Source organism: Chelonia mydas, chromosome 14, assembly GCF_015237465.2.
Source record: "Chelonia mydas isolate rCheMyd1 chromosome 14, rCheMyd1.pri.v2, whole genome shotgun sequence".
NCBI classification, from domain to species: domain Eukaryota; kingdom Metazoa; phylum Chordata; order Testudines; family Cheloniidae; genus Chelonia; species Chelonia mydas.
This window is the reverse complement of record NC_051254.2, coordinates 36,112,171-36,137,262: the sequence shown is the minus strand read 5'-3', so window position 1 is coordinate 36,137,262 and position 25,092 is coordinate 36,112,171. Positions and strand designations below refer to the sequence as shown.

Below are 25,092 nucleotides of genomic sequence, written 5' to 3'. Positions count from 1 at the left end.
GCTGCTGGACCCTACCAGCAGGGCTGCCGATAGGGGGAGCAAAAGGGGCTGCTGCCCTGGGCCCTGGCTTTGGGGGGCCCTGCGGGGCCCAGGGCGGCCTGAGGGATTAGCAGGGGGCCTGGCAACAGGGTTCGGGCGCTCCCCTGTACTCACTGCAGCTGGCGGGAAGCAGAGTGGCCCGCCCCCAGCCACGTCACTCAGGGGAGGGGGTTGGGGGAAGGAATGGAACCCCCCCACCCCCGTGCATTCACCAGCGGTGGGAAGCGGAGCCCCCTTGGCCCTTCTGCCCCAAGGCTCTACCCCTTCCAGGGGGGCCAGAGCCTTGTTAAGGATGCCGGGCCTGGTGCAGGGAGCGCTGGTAAGTCCCGGCATCTACTTCCACCCCTGGTGCTTTATTTTACTTAGTGACTTACCTTGATCTGTCTGTTATTACTTGGAACCACTTAAATCCTACTTTTTATACTTAATAAAATCACTTTTGTTTATTAATAAACCCAGAATAAGTGATTAATACCTGGGGGAGCAAACAGCTGTGCATATCTCTCTGTGTTATAGAGGGCGGACAATTTATGAATTTGCCCTGTATAAGCTTTATACAGAGTAAACTGGATTTATTTGGGGTTTAGGCTCCCTGAAAGACTGAACACTGGGCGTTGGGAAAGTCCTTGTTAACTGAGAAGCCCCTGGGCTGAGTGAATCTCCGTTTGTGTGAACTGCAGGGGGGTGTGGCCCAATCTCTTGGTCTGTGCTGGAGCCGACTGGTGTGTCCAGCTGAGCAAGACAGGAGTGGTGGGCACCCTTTTCTGGCAAGGGGGTTTGTTCTCAGTAGTATCCAAGCAAATCTAGTGACAGTCCTGAGGGAGTTTCTGTGACCCAACCTGTCACACACACCATAGTATTATAATTGCCCGACAAGCTTAGGGCCATCTGCACTCTAACCCAGTTGGGTTTTGGCAGCGTGGGTGGGACAATGTGGTTCTGGAACCACATTAAGGAAACATGTTCGTGCTCTCGTTCCCTGTCTGGGGCTGTGTCTGCGCTGGAGAGTGGGAGGCCGGGGATGAGACGCTGCTGAGGTTCCCTGCCCTCACCCCGGGAGAGAGGGGAGGACATGGGCTTAGGCCAGGGCCCTTCCCAGGATTGCAGAAGGAAGGGAGGGAAATGGCCTGAATTCCCTCCCCACAGGGACCAGACTCACTGACACACTCAGTTTGGCCCAGATTGTCCCAGATTTCTGCTCCAAGTCCCTCGTCCACTGAGCTGCTTCTCTGCCCCAGGAACTCCCAGGCCTTGCCTAAGCTACAGATGTCTGAGCTGCGCAGCTCCAGCACTACAACAAAGTAGCCAGGGCGTCCTAAGTGTGAGGTTAAGACCAGGCCCAAGCCTGTGTGCTCACTGACAGGGCTCAGAGACAGCCGGGAAGTGCTGGCACTTCTCCGGGGAAGCACCTGCCGTGTTCTCCGGGATCTCAGCTTTCACTTTGCTTTAAACTGAGTCTCCAGCTGTTTTGGTTGTGAAGAAAACCTCAGAACTGACCCAGATGTAGGGGATGCACAGCGGCTCAGAGAGGTGTGAACGGCCCCAGTCCCTCAGTGGGGGGTGGGCTCAGGTGCCTGGGGATGATCCTTTAAATATCAGCATTGTTAACAATTTCATTCACCTTGTGAGAGCGGAGAGGGAGAGTTACAGCCCAGCACCACGTACTGCCAGTGACGCCTCCTTCCGGTGCCACAAGCGGGTGATGTTTGGGAGATGCCACCTCTTATGTTCCCCCCAGTAAAGAAGGACCCGGCCCAGAGAGCCCAGAGGTATATTCTAGCCCATGTGGGGAGCCGGGCCCAAGGAGCCCCTTGGAGCCCATCAGCAATGCCACCCTATTTGAGCATTGCACCATCTCCTGTGAACAGATCATGGTGTCTCCTTTTGGTGACTCACATGGGCAGAGCTTATTTGTGGGTGGATCTTCAAAGAATCCAGCCACCTTTGCCCTCCCCCAGTCTGATCTCTGCTCATTTATGAAGCTGTTTTGCTGGGTGCCAAGGCCGCTTCTCTCACTAGCCCCTGCTGGCTCCCTTCCTCACTGCTTCCCTGCAGCTGCACCCCAGGAGCTCTCAGCAGCAGTTGCAGCCTGGGCCCTTGAGCAGAGAGGAGGAGAGAACTCGAGGGCTCTGAGAAAAGAGAGAGAGTGAAATGGGGAGATCTCTGGCGGGGGCTCAGGAGGGGGCTCTGGGGGGCTGCCAGGGGTGTTGCACAGAGCGGGACTGAGGGGGCAGGAGCACATTGCTGTGCTCTGTGAATGAATCACATGCTGTCAAAGGGGAAGAGAGCCCTGGTTTATTACAGCTCTGGAGCCATTATAATTATGGGTGGCCCATTCCCCCAGATTGAGTGTGTTCCCTGTTCCTCACTGATCCCCAGCCACATCACAGCTTCAGCCTGTCCAGTTAATGGGACGGCACTGGTGTCAGGCTCTCAGCTGCTTCCTGAGGGAGGCCACATGGGAGCCTGGACGGACAGATGAGAGCACTGTGTGGGTCTTGTTCCTGGCCTGGGTCTGGGGCACAGTGCAGTGATGCACCATCCTAAGCTCCTCGCTCTCCCCAGCAGGAGGGATTGTTCAGAACCTTCCCAGCTATTTCCCCTCTGCCCTGAGCTCAGTGGTGTGAAACTTCAGCTAAAACACAGGCTTTGAGAAGTCCTGAGCGTCTGCACGAAGCAGAGACCCTGCTCTGAGACTGGCATCTCTGCTCCCACGCTGCCTTTGGGGCTGGAAGAGCCAAGCCTGCTGCCTCCTTCCAGGGTATTTTACTGCTTGTGTATGAAAGGACGATATCTATGGTACAAGGGCACCCATGATACTGCCAAGAATGACCTTGAGCAGATCACTGCAGACTACATGGCTCTGGGAAGAAGGATAAAGGAGTTTGAAGTGCAAGTGGTGTTCTCGTTCATCCTCCCTGTGGAAGGAAAAGGCCCGGGTAGAGACTGTCGAATTGTGGAAGTCAACGAATGGCTACGCAGGTGGTGTTGAAGAGAAGGCTTTGGATTCTTTGACCATGGGATGGTGTTCCAAGAAGAAAGATTGCTAGGCAGAGACGGGCTCAGAGGGAAGAGCAACTTTGCAAGCAGGCTGGCTAACCTAGTGAGGAGGCCTTTAAACTAGGTTTACCAGGGGAAGGAGACCAAAGCCCTGAGATAAGTGGGGAAGTGGGATAACAGGAGGAGGCATGAGCAGGAGAGCACAAGAGGGGAGGACTCCTGCCTCATACTGAGAAAGCAGGATGATCAGTGAGTTATCTTAAGTGCCTATACACAAATGCAAGAAGCCTGGGAAACAAGCAGGGAGAACTGGAAGTTCTGGCACAGTCAAGGAATTATGATGTGATTGGAATAACAGAGACTTGGTGGGATAACTCATGTGACTGGAGTACTGTCATGGATTGATATAAACTGTTCAGGAAGGACAGGCAGGGCAGAAAAGGTGGGGGAGTTGCACTGTATGTAAGAGAGCAGTATGACTGCTCAGAGCTCCGGTATGAAACTGCAGAAAAACCTGAGAGTCTCTGGATTAATTTTAGAAGTGTGAGCAACAAAGGTGATTCGTGGTGGGAGTCTGCTGTAGACCACCGGACCAGGGAGATGAGTTGGATGAGGCTTTCTTCAAGCAACTTACAGAAGTTACTAGATCACAGGCCCTGGTTTTCATGGGGGACTTCAATCACCCCGATATCTGCTGGGAGAGCAATACAGCAGTGCACAGACAATCTAGGAAGATTTTGGAAAGTGTAGGGGACAATTTCCCGGTGCAAGTGCTGGAGGAACCAACTAGGGGCAAAGCTCTTCTTGACCTGCTGCTCACAAACAGGGAAGAATTAGCAAGGGAAGCAAAAGTGGATGGGAACCTGAGAGGCAGTGACCATGAGATGGTCGAGTTCAGGATCCTGACAAAAAGAAGAAAGGAGAGCAGCAGGATATGGACCCTGGACTTCAGAAAAGCGGACTTTGAATCCCTCAGGGAACTGATTGGTAGGATCCCCTGGGAGAATAACATGAGGGGGAAAGGAGTCCAGGAGAGCTGGCTATATTTTAAAGAATCCTTATTGAGGTTACAGGGACAAACCATCCCGATGTGTAGAAAGAATAGTAAATATGGCAGGCGACCAGCTTGGCTTAACAGTGAAATCCTTGCTGATCTTGAACACAGAAAAGAAGCTTACAAGAAGTGGAAGATTGGACAAATGACCAGGGAGGAGTATAAAAATATTGCTCAGGCATGCAGGAGTGAAATCAGGAAGGCCAAATCACACCTGGAGTTGCAGCTAGCAAGAGATGTTAAGAGTAACAAGAAGGGTTTCTGTAGGTATGTTAGCAACAAGAAGGTGGTCAAGGAAAGTGTGGGCCCCTTACTGAAGGAGGGAGGCAACCTAGTGACAGAGGATGTGGAAAAAGCTAATGTACTCAATGCTTTTTTTGCCTCTGTCTTCACATACAAGGTCAGCTCCCAGACTACTGCACTGGGCAGCACAGCATGGGGAGGAGGTGACCAGCCCTCTGTGGAGAAAGAAGTGGTTCAGGACTATTTAGAAAAGCTGGACGAGCACAAGTCCATGGGGCCGGATGCGCTGCATCCGAGAGTGCTAAAGGAGTTGGCGGATGTGATTGCAGAGCGATTGGCCATTATCTTTGAAAACTCATGGCGATCGGGGGAGGTCCCGGATGACTGGAAAAAGGCTAAAGTAGTGCCCATCTTTAAAAAAGGGAAGAAGGAGGATCTGGGGAACTACAGGCCAGTCAGCCTCACCTCAATCCCCAGAAAAATCATGGAGCAGGTCCTCAAGGAATCAATTTTGAAGCATTTCGAGGAGGGGAAAGTGATCAGGAACAGTCAGCATGGATTCACCAAGGGCAAGTCATACCTGACTATCCTAATTGCCTTCTATGATGAGATAACTTGCTCTGTGGATGAGGGGAAAGCAGTGGACATGTTATTTCTTGACTTTAGCAAAGCTTTTGATACGGTTTCCCACAGTATTCTTGCCAGCAAGTTTAAGTATCATGGGCTGGATGAATGGACTGTAAGAAGGCTAGAAAGCTGGCTAGATTGTCTGGCTCAATGGGTAGTGATCAATGGCTCCATGTCTAGTTGGCAGCCAGTATCAAGCGGAGTGCCCCAAAGGTCGGTCCTGGGGCTGGTTTTGTTCAATATCTTCATTAATGATCTGGAGGATGGCGTGGATTGCACCCTCAGCAAGTTTGCAGATGACTCTAAACTGGGAGAAGTGGTAGATACGCTGGAGAGTAGGGATAGGATACAGAGGGACCTAGACAAATTAGAGAATTGAGCCAAAAGAAATCTGATGAGGTTCAACAAGGACAAGTGCAGAGTCCTGTACTTAAGATGGAAAAATCCCATGCACCGCTACAAACTAGGGACCAAGTGGCTCGGGAGCAGTTCTTCAGAAAAGGACCTAGGGGTGACAGTGGACGAGAAGCTGGATATGAGTCAACAGTGTGCCCTTGTTGCCAAGAAGGCTAACAGCATTTTGGGCTATATAAGTAGGAGCATTGACAGCAGATCGAGGGACGTGATCATTCCCCTCTATTCAGCATTCGTGAGGCCTCATCTGGAGTACTGTGTCCAGTTTTGGGCCCCACACTACAAGAAGGATGTGGAAAAATTGGAAAGAGTCCAGCGGAGGGCAACAAAAATGATTAGGGGGCCAAAGCACATGACTTATGAGGAGAGGCTGAGGGAACTGGGATTATTTAGTCTGCAGAAGAGAAGAATGAGGGGGGATTTTTATAGCTGCTTTCAACTACCTGAAAGGTGGATCCAAAGAGGATGGCTCTAGACTGTTCTCAGTGGTAGCAGATGACAGAACAAGGAGCAATGGTCTCAAGTTGCAAGGGGGGAGGTCTAGGTTGGATATTAGGAAACATTATTTCACTAGGAGGGTGGTGAAGCACTGGAATGGGTTACCTAGGAAGGTGGTGGAATCTCCTTCCTTTGAGGTTTTTAAGGTCAGGCTTGATAAAGCCCTGGCTGGGATGATTTAGTTGGGGATTGGTCCTGCTTTGAGCAGGGGGTTGGACTAGATGACCTCCTGAGGTCCTTTCCAACCCTGTGATTCTATGATTCTATACTCTCCACCCATCAGACAGGCAGACTAATGGCTGTTTATTGCACGCGATGTCCCTGCAGGAGAAACTCCAGGGAGCCCTGGACCCTATGAGGAAGGAGCTGCAGGAGGCCCTGGCGCTGACATCTAAAGAGAAGGAGAAAACCATGGAGTGGCAGGTGTGTGTCCGGGTTTATCCCTCCCTGAGCCCTTCCCCCTGCAACGCTCCCAGGGATGAAGGAGCTGTGAAGCTCCAGGACGAGGGTATGAACCTGCTCTGGTTGCTTGCCCCATGACACAGGCTTGGTGCCAGCAGGATCAGGCTGTGTCTCTGGTGGGGGGTCTCAGCACAGCAGCTCCTGTACGTGGCAGAGGGGCAGTTCCAGGGTTTAGTGAGTTGGTGCAAACTCACCCCAATGCTCTCTAATAGGGGCAAATTCTCAATGGTGGGTGCAGTGTTTTCACTATGAGACAGACCCTGTTTCCCTCCTGCAGGCGGGGGGATTCAGGGGCCTCCATGAAATAGCTCCACAGTGTCTCTGCAGCCTGGAGGACACAGGGATTGTTCCTTCTCCATCCTCCCACACAGTCCTTGCAGTGCATCTGCCCAGTGCCTGGGCCAGACACGAGAGCTGCGGGGAGGATTTACCCGATGGGTGAGGTTCAAAATCACTCAGCTGGCTGGGCTGGGGGCATGCTGGGAGCTGAGCTCTTCTGAACATTGAACCCAGTGGCGGGTGTGGAGCTCAGTGGAAAATCTGCCCCCGAGGGGTGTCTGCACGGCACCAACAGCTAGCTGCGGGCGAGCTGCCCGAGTCATTGCCCAGGCGGCTGGGTGGGCTTGTACAGCCCCTCCTGCTGTGGCTTCACTGCTACCAGCACCTGAGCAAGCTGGGGTGTGTCTTCATGTGCTGCCTTCACTCCTCCATTGCAGTGTGGCCACCCCCTGAGTGAGCAGAGCCGGGGGCGAGTCAGTGTAAAGCCAGGCAGCGCTCGGCCACTTCACAGCCTCTGCTGCCATCACGTGGCCACTTCATCCCAGTCACCTGCTACTGTTACTGTGACTTTACCTGTGCTCCTCTGTAGCCAGCTGATGAGCCCATGGGACAAAATGTCTGTTCTGGTTCACCTGCCTTTTACAGTGAAATCCCAGCAGAGAGCATGGGGGGTGGGGGTTTGGGGGGTGAGGAAGACACTGGCTGGTCACTGGACACATGGGCATGGGGCACTCAGCCAGGCTGGGTGAGGCCAAAGCCAGTTCTGACAATACCCTGGGTGCCCAACACCCATGTGAGCCCCAGAATGGCACCCAAAGGGCTGTTAGCACTGGCCATAGGTCCTGAACATTGCAGCCCTGGGAGCAGGTTGTCAAAGAACGAGCATCACCCACATCCCGCTGTGATGGCTCCCCTAGGTATCTGAGTGCCCAGCACTGGGCACCCAAATCCCCCCATGGACGCCCTGTGCAGCCCACTGTGAATCTCTCCTGTTCCCTCGATTTCTCTCCACTCTACTATGGCCATCCCCTGCCACCCGCAATAACATACTTCATCTTTACAAAGCACCCTAGACAACCCCACTACGGAACTGGCCATATTGACTCTGAACTAAAACAAACCCTTTATGGTTCATTTCTTAAAGAAGTAAATATCCTCACAAACCTGATACTGATCTAATATCCCCTGCTTCATGGACAGAGACCTAATCTGTGTAATTCAACATCTGGCTCACGTTTTCTCTGTGCCTTTCCTATTTTTCTTTCTCCAGAGGAAAGTGAAGAACAAGAGGGAGATGATTGCAGGTGAATTTAACAAACTGCACACACTGCTGAGAGAGGAGGAGCAGCTGCTTCTGCAGAGCCTGGAGGAGGAGGAGAGGGAGACTCTGCAGAGACTGCAGGAAAATGTCACCAAACTCTCCCGGCAAAGCTCCTCTCTGCAGCAGCTGATCACAGAGATAGAAGAGAAATGTCAGCAACCAGTTATTGAGCTGCTAACGGTAAGACGGCATCAAAATTCCCCATCCATGCAGAATTATAACTCAGATCTGTGGGTCTGGATCCCAAGAATTAGGGTCAATGTGCTCTGTGGTTTACTGACAAACAGAACATGAGGCTAAAAGCTCCATCAGTTCCAAAATATTGCAGATCATGTTTGATGGGAATTCTCATCATGGAGATCCAGGGAGGCCACGGGAGATTAAATGGATAATACAAAAATGATACTGAGCTAAACCCATCACTGCTCTGACTCCAGAGCATTGGCCGCAACACAGTCAATAAACACAGATACTGATGGGTTGTGTCCCTAGAAGGGAGAACCCTTTAGCTAAATTCCTGTCTCCCCTACATAAATGAAACAAGTGTTAATGCAAAATGTCATATGAGTTTTTACCACAAAACAGTGAAGCCTGGAAAGGTTGATTTGTTTTCTAGGGGAAAGGTTGATCTGCAGAGTGAAAATGAACTGGTTTTTACACATGGTTTTAACTAAGAACATTGATTCTCTTTTTCCTTCCAGGATGTGAAAAGCACATTGAGCAGGTGCGTTTCCGATGTTCATTGCTCTTATATCCTCGGTAGCGGCTCTGCAATGATGTGTGCACAGAGCAGCTGAGTGATGATGGGATGTTTTCTTCATAGGCATGAAAGTATGAAACTCCAAGCACCAGAAGCCGTTTCTACTGACCTGAAGAACGTGTATAAAATTTCCCTTGACATGAGGGAAGCGCTGGAGAGATTCGGAGGTGAGTGGCGTCTACTGGGATATTCAGCTGTATTGTGCCTGGAGATCTGTACAGAGCCTGGGACCCCAGGACACGCTTGCACCCAGCTGACAGGCTTCAAGCTGTGTGATAGCTGGAGGCTGATGTGCTCAGTGCTGCGGAGTTTGCCTGATATTCGCACCCACTAGGGTTGCCAACTCTCCCATACTGGACGTCATTGACACAAATGGGGATGCCATCGCCACAGCATGGCATCCGGTCCATCTGGTCCAGGAGAGTTGCCAACACTAGCACCCACCTGCTGGTACTTGCCCAGGTGTCTGACCAGGCCCCATCACTGTGACATCCTGACCCCTCCATGGCTGAGTTAATGGGTGTCCCTGAGCCAGGTGCTGTGAGGCCTGGACTGGGCCCATTGTGCTGGGAGCTGCACAGACTGGTAACGGATGACGTGTCTGTGCCTCTCTCCTGGGACACGTGAGGGCTGTGTTGTGTGGCCACCGTTCAGCTCTGCCCCAGCCCCAATTAGCCAAGGCTAGCCGAGTTTTCTGAGCTGGAGGAGGGGCTGGTCTGGCTGCTGCGGTCTGACCTGGGCCGTGTGTTACTGGGTAACAAGCTGAACCCTACGGGCCCCTCGTCTGCTCTGAGCACAGCCCAGTGTGAGGTTGGGTCAGTGGTTTGCTGCTTAGTGAGTGAGACTCACCCACGAGAATGTGACACTGTCACAGTGTCTGAGCGTGAGCTGCCCCCATCCAAACCCCTCCCCACAACCCCAGTGTGGAGACCGGGGGCAAAGGCAGAAACCTGACAGCAAGGAGGGACAGAGAAGAAGCGAAGGCCGAGGAGAGGGGGAGTGGGGAGGTTCAGTGAGCTCGGTCTGTGATAGTTGAACTGGCCCTTTCATCCTACCCCCGCCCTCCTCTCTTCCCACCCCCAGCAGGGGGCAGTCGAAGGGGCCAAGCTGGGTGTGTCTGTCCCGGCCGATGGAGGCTGCGCAGTGGGTGCCGGCTGCAGGGCCAGGATCTCAGGGCTCCGGGGAGCAGGAACCCCAGGCTGTGGGGGAAGCAGCTTCCTCTCTGTGGCTGGCTGGAGCCAGCACATCCCTGCTCCCCTCCCCCCTCGCTGCCCCCAGCCCAGCACAGTCTGTGCCCACCGGACCCTGAACACGGCTGGGCTCTGGGCCATTCCACACCCCTGGCCCCTGAGCCTGTCGGGATCCTGAGCCAGTCACCTCCGTGCCCCCTTCTAGGGGATCAGCAGCCCCTGGGGAGCCTCCTGTCACCCCCCCGGAAACCCCGTCCTGGGCAGGGTCCCAGGCCCTGAGTCACTCGCTGGCTGCTCCCGGCTGGCCAGGCCCAGGGTCTCCAGCAGGGCCGTTGGTGCTGGCACCGCGCTGGCTGCCAGAGCTCCCAGCCCCTGGCCCAGCCCGGCCTGTTGGCCCAGCGCTGACCCCTCCCCTGCGGGTGGGGGGGGACCCTGCTGCTCTCAATGGCTGAGCCCCCCCCCCCCCCCCCCCGCCGCTGCCTCTGATGCTGCGCTCGCAGGCTCAGCCCGTGCCAGGGCCAATGCGGCGCTGCTGGGGCTGCTCCTCCCTCGGCACCTGGGTTCTCTGTGTCTGGGGCAAGTGGCCGGGCAAGTGGGCAGGGACCTGCTCAGAGACACACGCCCTGTGCTGCACCCAGAGGGCAGAGACCAGCCAGGGCCGGGCAGCAACGTGCCACCGCGCTGGGATTAACCCTTTCCTTCCACCCACCCCAGCAGCCCTGGCCGGTCACTGCTGCTCGACTGCCCGCGCTCTGACCCCAGGGACCCGGGTCCGGCAGCTCGGGGGAGTCGCTGGGTGAATGTGTGGGGCAGAGTAACCAGGGCTCCCTGCGCCCCAGGATCCCCGTGTGCAATGGGGAAGGCCCCGTGCTGTCCTGCAGACCTTAGGGGCTGGGCAGTGAGTGTTATTATTGATACCACCCTCAGCCGTTTCAGGGTGTCTTGGCAAGCATCTTGCCTCAGTTTACCCTCGTCAGCATTCGTTAAATTACACCTCACAGTCCAAAAGATCTGAGAGAAAAGTGCCCTCCTGGGGTCTGCTCTGAGTCCAAGTAAACCCCAAAATAAAATCTTTTCCTTCTCTCTGCTCCAGCCTCCAGCTCTCACAGAAGCTCCTCACTGTCCTCAAGTCAGGAGTTCTCAGTCCTCCTTCCCAGAGCTGGGCTTGGATTAGTTTCCATCCTGGAATCAGATGACTCTAGTCCTCCTTCCCGGAGCTGGGCTTGGATTAGTTTCCATTGTGGAATCAGATGATGCCAGCCCTCCTTCCCGGAGCTGGGGTCATTTCAGACTGTGCCTTTATTCCCTGCATCCACTTTCTCCAGCCGGGGGCAGCTCTCCAGGGCTCTGTCCTGCTACAGCTGCTGCTGTCATCTCTGGCAGCGCCTCCCCGTTAGGGGAGCTCCTCTGTCTAGGGCAGTGGTCCCCAAACTTTTTGGTCATGCCCTCCCTTACCTGGCTTTCTCCCCCACCCTGGGAGCTGCAGTCGGGAGAAGGACCAGGAAGGGGGTGCAATTGGGGCCGGGGGCCGTGGCTGGGAGCGGACCCAAGTTGGGGCCGGGAGCTGGGGGCTTTGGCCAGGGGTGGAACCACGGTTGGGGCTGGAGCTGCAGCTGGGGTCACAGCCTGGACCAGGGCTGAGAGTCGGTGGAGGAGGCCGGGGCCAGAGAAGCAGCTGGGGCTTATGGTGGGGCCAGAGTGGAGCTGGGGGCAGAACAGGGCTGGGTGGCGTTCCCTTCCTGCCATCCATGGGAGCTGGTCCAGGACCTGCCATGTCCCCAAAATGTTCCCCCACACCCTTGAGGGGGGCACAACCCACAGTTTGTGGACCACTGCTCTAGGAGCACCCCATCCAGGCTCCTTGCTCTGGTGAGCTTTCCTGGGAGCTCCTCTCCTCAGCTGCTTCCTGTCCCTAGGATCCCTTCAGCTGTGCCCTGGTCACCCTTTATCAGGCTCATTAGCTATTTAGCTGCCAACTCGCCACCTAGGGATTTAATTACTTCCAGGTTGGTCTGGGTTGGCTGGTTCTCCCTTACAGGAGCCTGTCATAGGTAGTCTCGTCCCTAACTACTGTAAAAGGGCCAGCGCTCTTGACACATTCCCATCTTTCCCCCCCACACACACACCCCTGAGAGCCAACCTGTATTCAAAGGTAGGCTTGACCATGGATGACACTTGGTTATGTTCTGCAGCCGGGGTGAGGTGGAGGGTACTTCCTGCCCTGCGGCCACAAGGAAATCTGCAAGGCCCTTGGCCATAATTTTATTATCGTCACTGAAATATGAAGAGTCCAGGAGTTTGATTCCCCAACTTTCTATGTAGCTCATGTCATGGGTAAAATCCCACATAGTCTTCAGCATGTCATAGTTCAGAACAACTCTTTGGCCATAGCAGAGGTAGTCAATAGCACTGGACTTTCATCATTGATGTGATGGTTGTGTTGCAGATATGGGCTGGCTATGGAGCTTCCCTCTCAGCCAGATACACACCAGATGTGTTCATCACAAAATCCTTTAATGTTCTACCAACTATGGCTAAGGTCAGCTTAAATATGGGAGTTTACACCCAGCGCTACCTAGTGGTTGAACAGCATAATACAGTTTAGCGTTCCATTACATCTCCCCCGTTAAGTTCTACATTCCGACCATTTATAATATTTACATTATCGTACTGTCTTTCAAGTTCAGTGCAGATCAGTCTGTTAGGTGTCTCTGAATGGTGCTGGTCTTCTAATTACATGACCCGAACAGGTAACAGCTTGGTCATCTGGCTGTCCATTAGTTCCACCGACTGACTATGGTCGGTCTGGAATGCTTGAGTCATGTTCTTGTGCATCCACCACCTGGAGAGTTTGCTGAGTTGATTGTTCTTTCTGAGGAACAAACTGTAGATGTTGACAGTTTCTGCTCAACTCTCCTCTCTTGGCCTTGATCACATACAACCTGGGTGTTGAATTCTTTTTCTTTACAACAGCTGGAGTATTCCATTCTTTTTCTCCATCCAGTTTGACACAAACATGGTCACCAGGTTCTAGCCCCGGTAGTTTTCTAAGTGATGTCTGTTGTAAAAGTGTTTGCAAGCTCTTTTTGCCTTTTTATTCAGTTTGGCTTCTCTCTACGTGTCTGGTAACTTTGGAGATAGATTCTTTTCCAAAGTTGGGAGGGTAGTTCTGAGTCGTCTTCCCATCAGGAGTTGTGCTGCACTATATCCAGTAGCTGCGATTGGTGTTGATCTATAACTCAGTAGAGCAAAGAATGGATCTTCCCTGCTGAAGGATATTCTTCACTGTCTGTGCAGCTCTTGCAGCCTCTCCATTCGCTTGTGAGTAATATGGGCTTCTCGTAATATGAGGAAGATCATATTTTGTTTGGATAAATTAAATTCTACATCAGTGTATTATGGTCCATGCTGTGTCACAAGTTCTTCTGGAACCCTGAAATGCCCAAAAGTGCCCTTCAGTTGCTCTATAACACTCTGGTATGTTATGTCTTTCAAGTACACTCTTTCTACCTACCTGGAAAAATAGTCCACGACTACCAGGTAAAGATGTCCCCTGAATTCACATAACTCTGCAGCTAGTCTCTTCCAAGGTCTCTTTCATTCAGACTAGCTGCTTGTTAGCGTCACTAATTACGACTGGCCGTATCTTTTTCCTCGCAGCCTTCAGTAAAAGAGCTATGGGAGCCCATGGGGAAATTTTTCTAACAGCAGCTCTGGAGTGTTTCATAGCTGATGTCCTGAGCCTGGTCTGGCCGTACCTGTGCGGTTCTGGGGGTGTTGACAGTCACTCTCTGCAAGTCACTGGGATTTGGGCTCCTAAGTTGCTGGGACACGTTTGAAATAGAGCTGGGTGTAATTTTGGGGGTAAATAGTTTATTTGCTGAAAAATTATATTTTGGGTCGACTGAAACTATTCCTGAATCCATGTCGAGTTTTGCTGAGTACTTTCAATGAACAGAGAAAGGTTCCACCTCTTCCCTTCCAGCCTTTAGCCCCGTGGCTGGGCCCTCAGCGGGGAGCCCCCGGTTCAATCCCGCTGTGGGATGTGGGGCAGGAATTGGGATGTGGGAATCCAGGTAAGGGCTGGAACTGCTGGGCTCCGGGTGTCTGGTGTGGGGCTCCCACAATCTCTCCTGCTGAAGACGTCCCCCTGTGTCTAAACACTGCCATGGGCACTGGGCCATAGCGTGGGAGTGAGAATGACTCTGGCAGCGCAGAGTCCAGCTCCCCTGGTCCAGTGACCCTGTAAATACTGATCCACAACCCCAGTGAGGGGAGGGGTTCTGGCCCCTGGCACAGCAGTGTCTCAGCCATGTCGGTGCCCCACTGCAAACCCCGAGTGCAGATGCGCTGCACTGGTATGAACTGGGCCTGGCCCCTGGTGCAGTTTCTCCCAGATGGAGTGGGCAGGAAGTGGGGAAATGCCCCCTCCCCTCCCCACTGCCCCAGCCTCATTAGCAATGGCCCCTGTTCCCCCCCAGCACCCCTCAACTCTTATCTCCCTCTACCCTGCCCCCTTCCAGCGAGCCCAGACACCCTGCCCATGCCTGAGCATGGAGAGTCCCAGCTGCGCCCCGTGGGTCAGGGCTGCACCCCCAGTCTGTTTGGGGATGGCACCAACCTGCTCTTAGCAACAAACCAGCCACACATGGCCCAAAGCAACAGAGATTCCCTGGGGCCTGCCCCCTTCACCTTCCCTCCTGCCCCCCTTCACCTCCCTCTATCCCCCTAGCACCTGCCCCTCCCCTTACCCTTCCCTCAATTCCTGTGCCCACCTGACCTCCACCTCTATCCTGTCCCCTTACCCTCACCCCAAACTCCTGCTGCTCCCCTGGGACCCTGCCCCTCTCCCCACCTTTGTCTCCCTGGCATCTACCCCTGCCCTCCACCCACCTCTGTCCCCTGGCACCTGCCAATCTCCTCATGCCCCTGTGCCCCTGGCTCCCGCTCCTCCCTTACCCCTGTGCCCACCTGGCCCCTGCCCTTCCCTTCCCTCGTCCCCCTGTGCCCACCCCTCCTCTAGCCCCACTCTCACCTTCTGGATCCTGCCCCTCCCCATTCCCCTCTCCTAACACCTCCTTCTACCCACCTGCCCTGCCTCTCCCCTCGCCCCTCTCTGGCCCCTCGTGCACACCCCTCCCATCGCCCCCCTCTCTACCTCCTGGTGCCTATCCCTCCCTCCTCTGCCCTCCCTGTGTCTGCCCTTCTGCTCACCCCCCTCAATCCCCCTGGCACCTGCCCTTTCCCTGACACTCCTGCACCCTGCTGGTGCCAACCCCTTCCCTCACTCACCCTGCCCCCCTGGTACCTGCCCCTCCTCTTGCCCCCTTCGTCCCTGATGCCCATCCCCCTCACTCCATCTGCCCCCGGACTCCACTCTCCTCATGCCCCTCTTCCCCCATCACCCATGAGTTGCCCCACCCCCTGCCTTTTTCATGACCACCCCTCCTTTCACCCCCCATCTCCTGGCACCCACTCCTCCCCACCCCGTTCCCTCCTTTTTGTCTGCCCCCTTCTGTCCCCCAGCACCTGCCCCTTCCCCTGCCCCTCTGGCACCCACCTCTTCACTTGCCCCTCTCTGCCCCCAATACTGCCTCTTGCCCCTTGTTGTCCCTGGTGCCTGCCCCATTCCATGCCTCACCACTGTCCCCCTGGCGCCTGCCCCTCCCACTGTCCCATTGCTGCCTGCCCATCTGCTCACCCTCCTGTGCCCCCCAGCTTTCACCCCTCCCCTTGTACCCCTCTAGTCTCCCGGCACCCACCCCTTCCCTTGCCCTCCTACCCACTGACGACCACACTGTCCCTTACCGCCCCGCCCATTTGCGCCTGGTGCCTTCCCCATCCCATGCCCCACCACTGTCCCCCAACCCCCCAGCATTTGTCTCTCCCCCACTCTGCCCCCGGTTCCTGCCCCTTCCTTCTCCTGCCCTGGCCCCCACCTGTCCCCTCAGTACAAGCCACTTCCCTCTCCCCCACCCCCTGTTGCCTGCCCCTTCCCTTGCACCCCCTCCCCTGCCACCTTCCCCTTAGTTCTTCCCCCTTCCCTTCCCTCACTCTCTGCCTCCCTAAAACCGGCACCCCTCACTCCCCTCTAGTCCCCTGGTGCCAGCCCCTCTGTTCACTCCTCCTCTGCCCCCCTGAGGCCCATCTCTACCATTGCTATCATCTGCCTCCATGGTGCCTGCCCCTTCCTTTGCCCCCTCTGCCTGCCTGGTGCAAACCCCTTCCCTTGCCTGCCTTTGGGCCCCCTGGTGTCTGCCCCTCCCCTCCCCATCTCCTAACTTCTGGGTCCCAACCCTCCCCTCCCCCTCTCTCTTCCCCCCTCATGCCCACATCTCCACACCCCTCTGCCCATAGGGCGTGCCCTTCTCCACACTCCACTTTCTGCCCCCCAGTGCCCGCCCCTCTCCTCTCTCCACTCCTTGTATCTACCCCTCTGCTCATCCCCCCCCATCCCTCATGGTGACTACCCCTTCCCTCCTCCCACCTCTGTCTTCCCGGCACCCACCCCTCATGCCCCTCTCCCCCTTTATGATTGCCCTTTCCCTCACTCCAGTGTTGCCCCCTGGGGTCTGCCCCACCGCTTGCCTTTGCATGTCACTCTGAAACCTGTCCTACCCCTCACCCCTCTTTGTCCCCTTGTCACCTGCACCTTCTCCCACCCCCTCCTTTTCCCCTGGTGCCAGCCCCTCCTTCTACTCCCCCTCTGCCTCCCTAGCGCCTGCCCCTCTGTTCACGCCTTGTGTCCCCTGGTGCAAGCCCCTTCCCATCCCCCAGTGCTGCCCGCCTCTTCTGTATCCCAACCTTTGGACCCCTGGTGCCCACCCCTCCCCTCATCTTTCTCTTTCCCTTGGCACCAGTCCTGCCCCTCAATCACACTCTACGGCCCTGATGCATGCCCCTCCCCTTCCCCCTTAGCCCCCCCCCCCAGTGCCTGCCCCTCCCATCATCCCATTTTCTCCCCTGGCACATGCTCCTCTGCTCACCCTCCCCCCGTAGCCCCCTGGCACCTGCCCCTCCTCTTGCCCTCCTCCATCCACTGCTGACTGTCCCTGCCCTAGCCAGACCCTCTGCCCCCAGGCTCCTGCGTCACTCCGTCCCCCTGGTGCCTGCCCATTCCCTCCCCCGCTATGGTCCTGGCACCTGCCCCACTCCTCATCCCGCCCACCCCCTGGCATCAGTCCCTCTCCTTGATTCCCCCTGCCCCAATGGAGCCCCCCATTCCCTCACATCCGTCTCCCCCTGGTGCCCGCCCCTTCCCTTGCTTGCCTGTGCCCCCTGGGGTCCATCCCCTTCTTCTGCCCTGGTGCCCACCTGTCCCCTCACCCCCTGCAGCCCCTGGGAACCTGCCAGTCCCTTCACCCCGCTCTGTCCTCCTGGTGCCCGCTCCTCTTACCCCCCCAGTGCCCTTGTGCCTGCCCCTCCCCTCTGCCCCTCCAACCTCTACTCTTGTCATCTGCCCCTCCCCTGTCCTCTCCCAGCATTAGCCTGTCCCCTCCCCCGCCCCCACTGACACCTTCCCACCCCTCCCCCGCTCCTCCTGCCCTTTCCCCCACAATTTCCTTCTCCCCGAACATGCCCAGACAGGAGCTGTTCAGTGGCCCCCTGGATTTGGGGGGAGGAAGGCCCTGTCCCCACTGCCAGAGCAGACAGGTTTTAAAACCACCTTGAGACAATCCCCTGACCCAGTTACAACCAATTGTGCCCACGTGGCAGCTTTTCTGCCTCACAGCCGGGGCTGAGCTGTGTGTGTGTTTGCTCCCAGCCTGCTGCCTGACCCTGTGTGTGCCCTGGACCCTGCTGGGGGAGTCGGGGCCGCTCCAGCAGGTATCAGAGAGCCCAGGGGCCATGCACACACACTGCAGCCCCACTGGCCCAGGGGTCCATGCACTCCGGGGTATCCTACCACACAGAGCTGGGAGGGAGGGGGGCATCCAGGGCAGTTACACAAACACCGCTGGGGGTCCTGTTCGGGTCGCCACCTCTGAGGTCCAACAAAACAGGAAATCTGCCTGCTTCATGGACATCACCTGTCCCCTCACCCGGGCACCGTCTCCCCATCCGAATCCCGGGAGAGGGCACCAGCCACCACATGCTCCTGCTCCTGGACTGCCCCGAGTACCAACCTCACCGAGCAGGACATGGCGCCAGATCTACCCCGCTGCCCCCGGCAGTGACCCCCGCAGCCGGTACCTGCACAGGGGTGACTGGGCCCTGCTGGCCCTGAGCTCCCGATCTCACTCACTGCTCCAAGCTGCCCCGTCTCTGCAGCTCCCAGGCACTCTGGACCCAGAGCTCCCTTTGCGTAGGCACGGTCACCCCGCAGCTCCCCCGCTGCAGCCACTGACACACCTGGGACTTGTCACGTCCTGGGCAGACTCACAGATTTCCCAGGAGAGTGACATTGACAAAGGGACAATCCTGGGAAAACCTGGACAGGTCGGGTTGCCAACTTTCTAATCTCCCAAAACCGAACACCCCTTCCCTGCCGCGGCCCTGAGGCTCTGCCCTTCCCGCTCTCCATCCCCCCTCCCTCCGTCGCTCACTGTCCCCCACCCTTACTCGCTTTCACCGGGCTGGGGCAGGGGTTTGGGGTTTGGGAGGGGAATCAGGGCTCCGGCTGGCGGTGCGGACTCTGGGGTGGGGCCAGGGGTGAGGGGTTTGGAGTACAGGAGAGGGCTCCAGGATGGGGCAGGGGATTGGGGTGCAGGGGGGGTATGGGCTCTGGGCTGGGGGTGTGGGCTCCAGGTGGAGCCAGAAATGAGGGGTTCAGGGTGTGGGAGATGGCTCTGGGCTGGGGCTGAGCTGCTATGGTCACTAACAGTGTTAACTCTGCCACGTGCCACACACCACGTCCCAGGAACAGCTGTAACCTAGACTCATGGCACTGCAGGGCTGGAAGGGACCTCGAGAGGTCACCTAGCCCAGCCCCTGGTGCTGGGGCAGGGCCTAGACCATCTCTGGCAGGGGTTTGTCCAATCTGTTCTTACAAACCTCCAGTGACGGGGATCCCGCAGCCTCCCTTGGACCAGGTCCAGAGCTTCACTGCCCTGAGACGTAGAAAGTGTTTCCTCATCTCCAGCCTCAGTCTCCCTTGCTGCAGCTCGCACCCATTGTTCCTTGGACAGGCCCTCGCCCTGCCCGCTGCGGGCACTGGGGGTGTCACCAGGTGTGAGCATCGCTGTTATCGCACTGAATGGCTGGGGGCACTGGGCTGGCTCAGGGGGGCAGTGAGGGCAGCTGGGGCCTTTCACTCCCCAGTCACCGATCCCAGCCCAGGCTCAGAGTCCAGCTCCCAGCGAACAGGAGCTCATGTCGTAATTCTCGTTAATGGCAGCCTCACTGGCCATCTCTGCAGGGAGGCCAAGGCCTGAAGGGGCCGCAGGGACGGTTCCTCCCCAGGGAGAGACTCCAGCAGGTGTCAGGGCTGAGCCATGTTGGCAGGACAGTGCGGGGCTCACATGGCCGCTGTGACGTCCTCGTACCCTCGATACCCAGAGCTCCAGCAGGAGGGGTGTAAACCTCACTTGTACCCCCAGCACAGAACTCACTGACACTCACTGACACTGCCCCAAGGCCCCTGCTCCTCCCGAGGTTGGGGGGGTGAATAAATGGCACTGGAAGGGAGGGGCCAGGAGACCATGGCGCCATCACTTTTACTGATAGGAGGGCCAGGTCTCCCACTTTTTACCGGCTGTAAGGGTGAGTGATGGGGTGTGGGAGGGGGCAGAGAGGAGCGACCATGGGGGCAGGGTGTTGGGGGGAAGAGGCGGTGCGGGGGTGGAGTCTTGGGGAGAAGGGGCGGTGTGGGGGCGGGGTCTTGAGAAGAGGCAGTGTGAGGGCCGTGGCTCGGGGAGAAGGGGCTGTGTGAGGGCAGGGGTTCGTGGAGAAGGGGTGGTGCGGGGGCAGGAGCTCCAGGAGAAGGACCCACATGGGAGAGCGGGGCCATGGTTCAGGCACCGGAGGCCCCTCTACTTTTAGGGAGTTTCCATCACTCCTGGGGAGGGGACCATCCCGGATCCTGATCCACGGGCACATCTGTGTATTTGCCGGGTGCACAGAGCTCTCCAGGTGGAGACACTTTCTCACTGACCCAGGAATCGGTGCTGCTGGGAGGCCCCACTGCCCAGGAGGCCAAGGGCTCTCACTCCCCTGCCCTGGGGGTGAAGGGAGGGGCCCTGGGGCTGCTGTTCCCTGTCCCAGGAATGGGGTGAAGGGGACGTGGACACAGACAATCTCCCCGCTTGCACTGTGAGGGTCAGACCTGGCTCCACGCTGGGCTTCAGAGCCTGAGCTCCAGCCTGAGCGTGAACGTCTGCGTGGCTATTTTTAGTGCCGAAGAGGGAGCCCCACAAGCCTGAATCTGTCCACCCCGTTCGGAGACTCGCTGCCGCGGGCTGTTTACATGAACCCAGAGTGTGTCCAGAGTCTGGGTCTGAAAGTTCCCAGTGCGTCTGATCCAGGGCTGGTTAATGAGAGCGAGGGGGGTGGCTGGCGCAGTGGTTAGATGGAGACACCGGAGCCCCTGGGGCTCTGGGACGGTCTCTGTGACCATTATCTGCTCTGGGAGACGCCCAGGTGCAGCTGCAGAGGGTCTGTGCCGCCAGCATCGTCCATGGGACAATCGCTCTGGGCAGAGTTCAGGCTGATTTATGGGGGTCTCCATTTTCAGCCTGATTTTGGGGGCGAGATCAGGGGTTCAGGGGGAATTTTTTTACCCAGGGCAAATTAAATAGCAGCTCTGGAGTGTTTCATAGCTGATGTCCTGAGTCTGACCTGCCCGTAACTTTGCATGTCTGGTGATTTTGATAGTCACTCACTACAAGTCACTGGGATTTGGGCTCCTAAGTTGCTCTGACAGGTTTACAGTGAAGCTGGGTGAAATGTTTTGGACAAATGGTTTATTTGCTGCAAAATTATATTTTGGGTCAACAGAAACTATTCGCGAATCCTTGTCGAGTTTGCTGACGAGTTTCAATCAACGGAAAGGTGCCACCGCTTCCCTTCTAGCCTTTAGCCCCGTGGCTGGGCCCCCAGCGGGGAGCCCCTGGTTCCATCCCCCCGTGGGACGCCATGAGGGCTTGAGCTGCTGGGCTCTGGGGGTCTGATGACGTCCCCCTGTGTCTAAACACTGCTCTGGGCACTGGGCCAAAGCATGGGAGCGAGACTGACTCTGCAACCCAGTGTGTCGGGCCCTGACCTGGGAGACCCAGAGTCCAGGTCCCCTGCTCCAGTCACCCTGTAATTATTGATCCATAACCCCAGTGACGGGAGGGGTTACGGCCCCTGGCACACCAGTGTCTCAGGCCATGTCTGCCGGGGTTTCCTTGCACCAGTGGAAACCCCCAGGGCAGACTTGCTGTGCAGATGTGAACTGGGACTGGAGCCTGGTGCAGCTTCTCCCAGATGGAGGTGACAGTAGGTGGGGAAATGCCCCCTCCCCTCCCCACTGCCCTGGCCTCATTAGCAACAGCCTATTAGTACGCATTTACACCCCCCCAGAATCCTCCACTGCACTGCCACCCCAGTGAGCCCAACCCAGACCACTGCCCCATGGCGGACGGGCTGGGCCAGGAGAGAGGAGGGGCTGGCTGTGGGGTTTGCCTGGCTGGAAGGTGGTGCCCATGGGGCCCGCCAGCATGGCTGCACCCCCAGTGTGTGTGGGGCCAGCACCAACCTGCTCTTAGCGAGAAACCAACCACACATGATCCCAAAGCAAGAGAGAGTCCCTGTGGCCTGCCTCTCCCTCACCCCTCTGGCTCCTGCCCCTCCTTTACCCTTTTCTCACCCCTGTGCCCACCTGGACCCTGTGTCTATTCGGACCCCTCCTCCTCATCCCTCCCCTTCTTCCCATCCACTTTCTGCTTCCCTAGGCCCCTCTGCCCCCCACTTTGCCTCCCTGCTATGTGCCCCTGCCTTCCACCCACCTCTGCCCCACCGGAAACCCCCCTCCTTCCCCCCCTTCCCTCCTGGCACCTTCCCCTCTCCCCAAACATCTCTGCACCCTGGAGCTCACCCATCACTTCACACCCCCACTATGTCCTGGCATCCACTTCTCCCCTTTCCCTCCTCTGCTGCCATGTCTCCCATCCCTTCCCTCACTCCCATCTGCTTCCCTGGTGCCTGCCACTGCCCTCACCCCCTCTGCCCCCTGATGGTTGTCCCACCCCTCACCCTCTTCTGCTGTCCTGGCTTCTGCCCTTCTAACTCCCCTAAGCCCTCCTGGCACCTGCCTCTCTCCCCACCCTCTCTGACCCCTGGCATGCACCCTTCCCACACCCCCCTGTACCCACCCCTCCTCTAGCCCCACTCTGACCCCCTGGCACCTGCCTCTCCCCAATGCCGTCTCCTAACACCTCCCTCTACCCACCTGCCCCTGCCTCTCTCCTCGCCCCTCTCTGCCCCCTGGTGCTTGTCCCTCCCCTCCTCTGCCCTCCCTGTGTCTGCCCTTCTGCTCAACCCCCTCAATCCCCCTGGCACCTACCCTTTCCCTTACCCCACGCACCCTTCTGGTGCCGACCCCTTCCCTCCTTCCCCCTGTCCCCCAACACCTGACCCTCCCCTTGTCCCCTTCCTCCATGGTGCCTACCCCCTTACCTCCCTCTGCCCCACTGACCCCACTCTCCTCTCGCCCCTCTGCCACCATCATCCATGCCACCTTCTCTTTATTTCTCACCTCTGCCCCTCCCCTCGCCCTCTGGCTCCACCCCCTGCAACCCCCGGGGTTCCTGCCCTTCACCCCCCTGTTCTTATGGTGCCTGCCCCTTCCCTTGTCCCGACAGTGCCCTTGTGCCTGCCCCTCCCCTCTACCCCTCCCCCCTCTGCTCCTGTCACCTGCCCCTCCCCTTTCCTCTCCCAGCATCAGCCTCCCTCCTCCCCTCCCCCGCCCCCAGTGACACCTTCCCACCCCTCCCCTGCTCCTCCTGCCCTTTCCCCCCATGGTCTCCTCACAGGCAGAGGGGCCCTGACTCCCCTCAGGCAACAACCCCCCCCAGCGATTAATGGGATGCAGTTTAATTTCCCTTTGATCCCAGTGACCAGCCCCTGCCCCCGGCCCTGACTCTGTGACTCTCTCCCCAGTGGACGTGACTCTGGATCCAGACACGGCTCATCCCTACCTCGTCCTGTCTGAGGATCGGAAACGTGTGAGACACGGAGACACACGCCAGGATCTGCCCGACAACCCTGAGAGATTTGATTATTGTGCCTGTGTCCTGGGCGCTGAGGGGTTCGCGGGCGGGAGGCGTTACTGGGAGGTGGAGGTGGGAGACAAGACAGGCTGGGAACTGGGGGTTTGTAGGGAATCTGTGAGCAGGAAGGGGAAGGTCACAGCATCACCTGAGGATGGATACTGGGTCATGTTGCTGAGGAAGGGGGGATACGAGGTCTCCACCTCCCCCTGGATCCCCATCCCCATGAGCGTCCGGCCTGGCCGGGTGGGGATTTTCCTGGACTATGAGGCGGGCGAGGTCTCGTTTTACAATGTGACTGACGGGTCCCATCTCTTCACGTTCACTGACACCTTCTCCGGGACGCTCCGCCCTTATTTCCATCCTGGTCTCCACGCTGCGGGTGAAAACGTGGCTCCCCTGATCATCTGCCCAGTCCCGGCTGCGGCCGGGGGGAATCTCAGTCCCTGACAGTGACCCCGCGGCACAGACCAGCCCCCCCAGCGCTGCTGCTCCTCCCGCCCCCCTGGGCGGGGGATGGTGGTTACTGCAGCTACTGGAGTTTTTGTGCTGACCGGACGCTGCCAGTTTCCCTTTTCCACTGGAGGGTCCAGTCGAAAACCGGACACCTGGCAACCCCCAGCCCTCACCTTGCCCCGTCCCCTGCCCCAGGGGTAGCAGATGGTGGGGGATGGGGTCATTCACTCCTGCCAGAATTTTCTACCCTTGTGAAATCTCAATGTAAAATAGGAAAGAAAAAAGATTATTCAAATTTAGAAAATATTATTGTAACAAGGTGTAAATACAAGAATACTTTAATTTAAATTTCACAGTATTTCAAAAAAAGGGAGATAAACATATTTTTAGAAATGGAATTATTTACATTTATTTTTTGATTCTTCCCTCAAATCTATATTGAAGTTTAACTTCTCTAAATAACGTCATTTGTATTTCAACTGTGGAATTTCAAGAAATCCAAAATATTTGTCTTAACTAAATAAACTATTAAATTGTCAGACGGGGTTGTTCACTTACAATGTACGTGTGTCGTAAACATCACAACTACACACATGTGCAGCTGCTCTCTCTCTCTCTCTCTCTCTCTCTCTCCCCCCCCCCCCCCCCCCCCACACCCCTATTGTCTTGACTGGTTCTCTCTGGGAGGCAGGGCACATACACCCACCTCCTGCACTACACCTTTGAAAATTAATAGGTGAAAAAATGAATTAATTAAGCAATATGTTTAAGTTAACTCACACCAAATTATATAATATTTTTATACTTAATTATAATATTATTTGAACTTCTGCCAGAATTAATTCATGTGATTTTTAACTTTCTCGGTACATATCATTGGTAATCAAGACATGACCCTTCCTTTCTTTTTCTCACATCAATTAATAAAACATGGTCCCCAATCTCAAATGCTATCTTCCTATAGATAGAAATCTCATCTACAATTTCCATTTTTTAGGTTTTTTTTCTTTAGAAATATTATTTCCAGGCAATGTCCTGTCAGTGTCCACCGTTGATTTCAATGTATTGCCAGGCTCTTCATGTTCTTGGTTATAAGGACATAACAAATGTAGTTTGATAAAGAAATAGAGAAGGGGTTGTATTCCTTTACTCAATCATCACAAATTAACTTAATTGTATTAAAGATGCTGGCACTTAATGACACATTGTAGCCAGACAGCCAGCCCCCCCCTCTCAGACCAGCATTGCTGGGAACACACGGGAGCCAAAACAACAGGGCACTTAACATAAATTCCAGCACAGCCTTTAGAAGCACAGGTGTGCTGCTACAATGTGCCTCTGGGAACATATACAAGGATTAGGCTCACAGCAGGCGGAGGAGCTGTGACAGACATGGCTCTTAGCCCCTACTAAATAGCGTGATGCACACACCCCAACATCCTAGATGGGAAAATATTTACCCTTATAAAAGGAATGTCCAGTAGTCGAAACTTATTGTTTCTCTCCCTTGCAAGTGTAAACTACTCTTGCGAGAGCTGGCGTCGCCCAGACAGACCAGC

At 56.2% G+C, this 25,092-nt stretch overlaps 2 protein-coding genes across 2 annotated transcripts in view; both read left to right on the top strand.

Annotated features, from left to right (window-relative positions):
* LOC122461335 (E3 ubiquitin-protein ligase TRIM39-like) overlaps positions 1 to 24,072 on the top strand; it is a 29,081-nt gene extending 5,009 nt beyond the window's left edge. The window contains exons 2-6 of the mRNA XM_043528214.1: positions 6,203 to 6,298; positions 7,887 to 8,117; positions 8,639 to 8,661; positions 8,761 to 8,864; positions 22,968 to 24,072. Of these exons, the coding sequence (XP_043384149.1) occupies positions 6,203 to 6,298; positions 7,887 to 8,117; positions 8,639 to 8,661; positions 8,761 to 8,864; positions 22,968 to 23,527 (1,014 nt within the window). The 3' untranslated portion in view covers positions 23,528 to 24,072. The remainder of the gene's footprint in view (positions 1 to 6,202; positions 6,299 to 7,886; positions 8,118 to 8,638; positions 8,662 to 8,760; positions 8,865 to 22,967) is intronic.
* The window catches only part of LOC102936186 (butyrophilin-like protein 2), a 1,677,894-nt gene that overhangs the window by 1,597,888 nt on the left and 54,914 nt on the right, over positions 1 to 25,092 (top strand).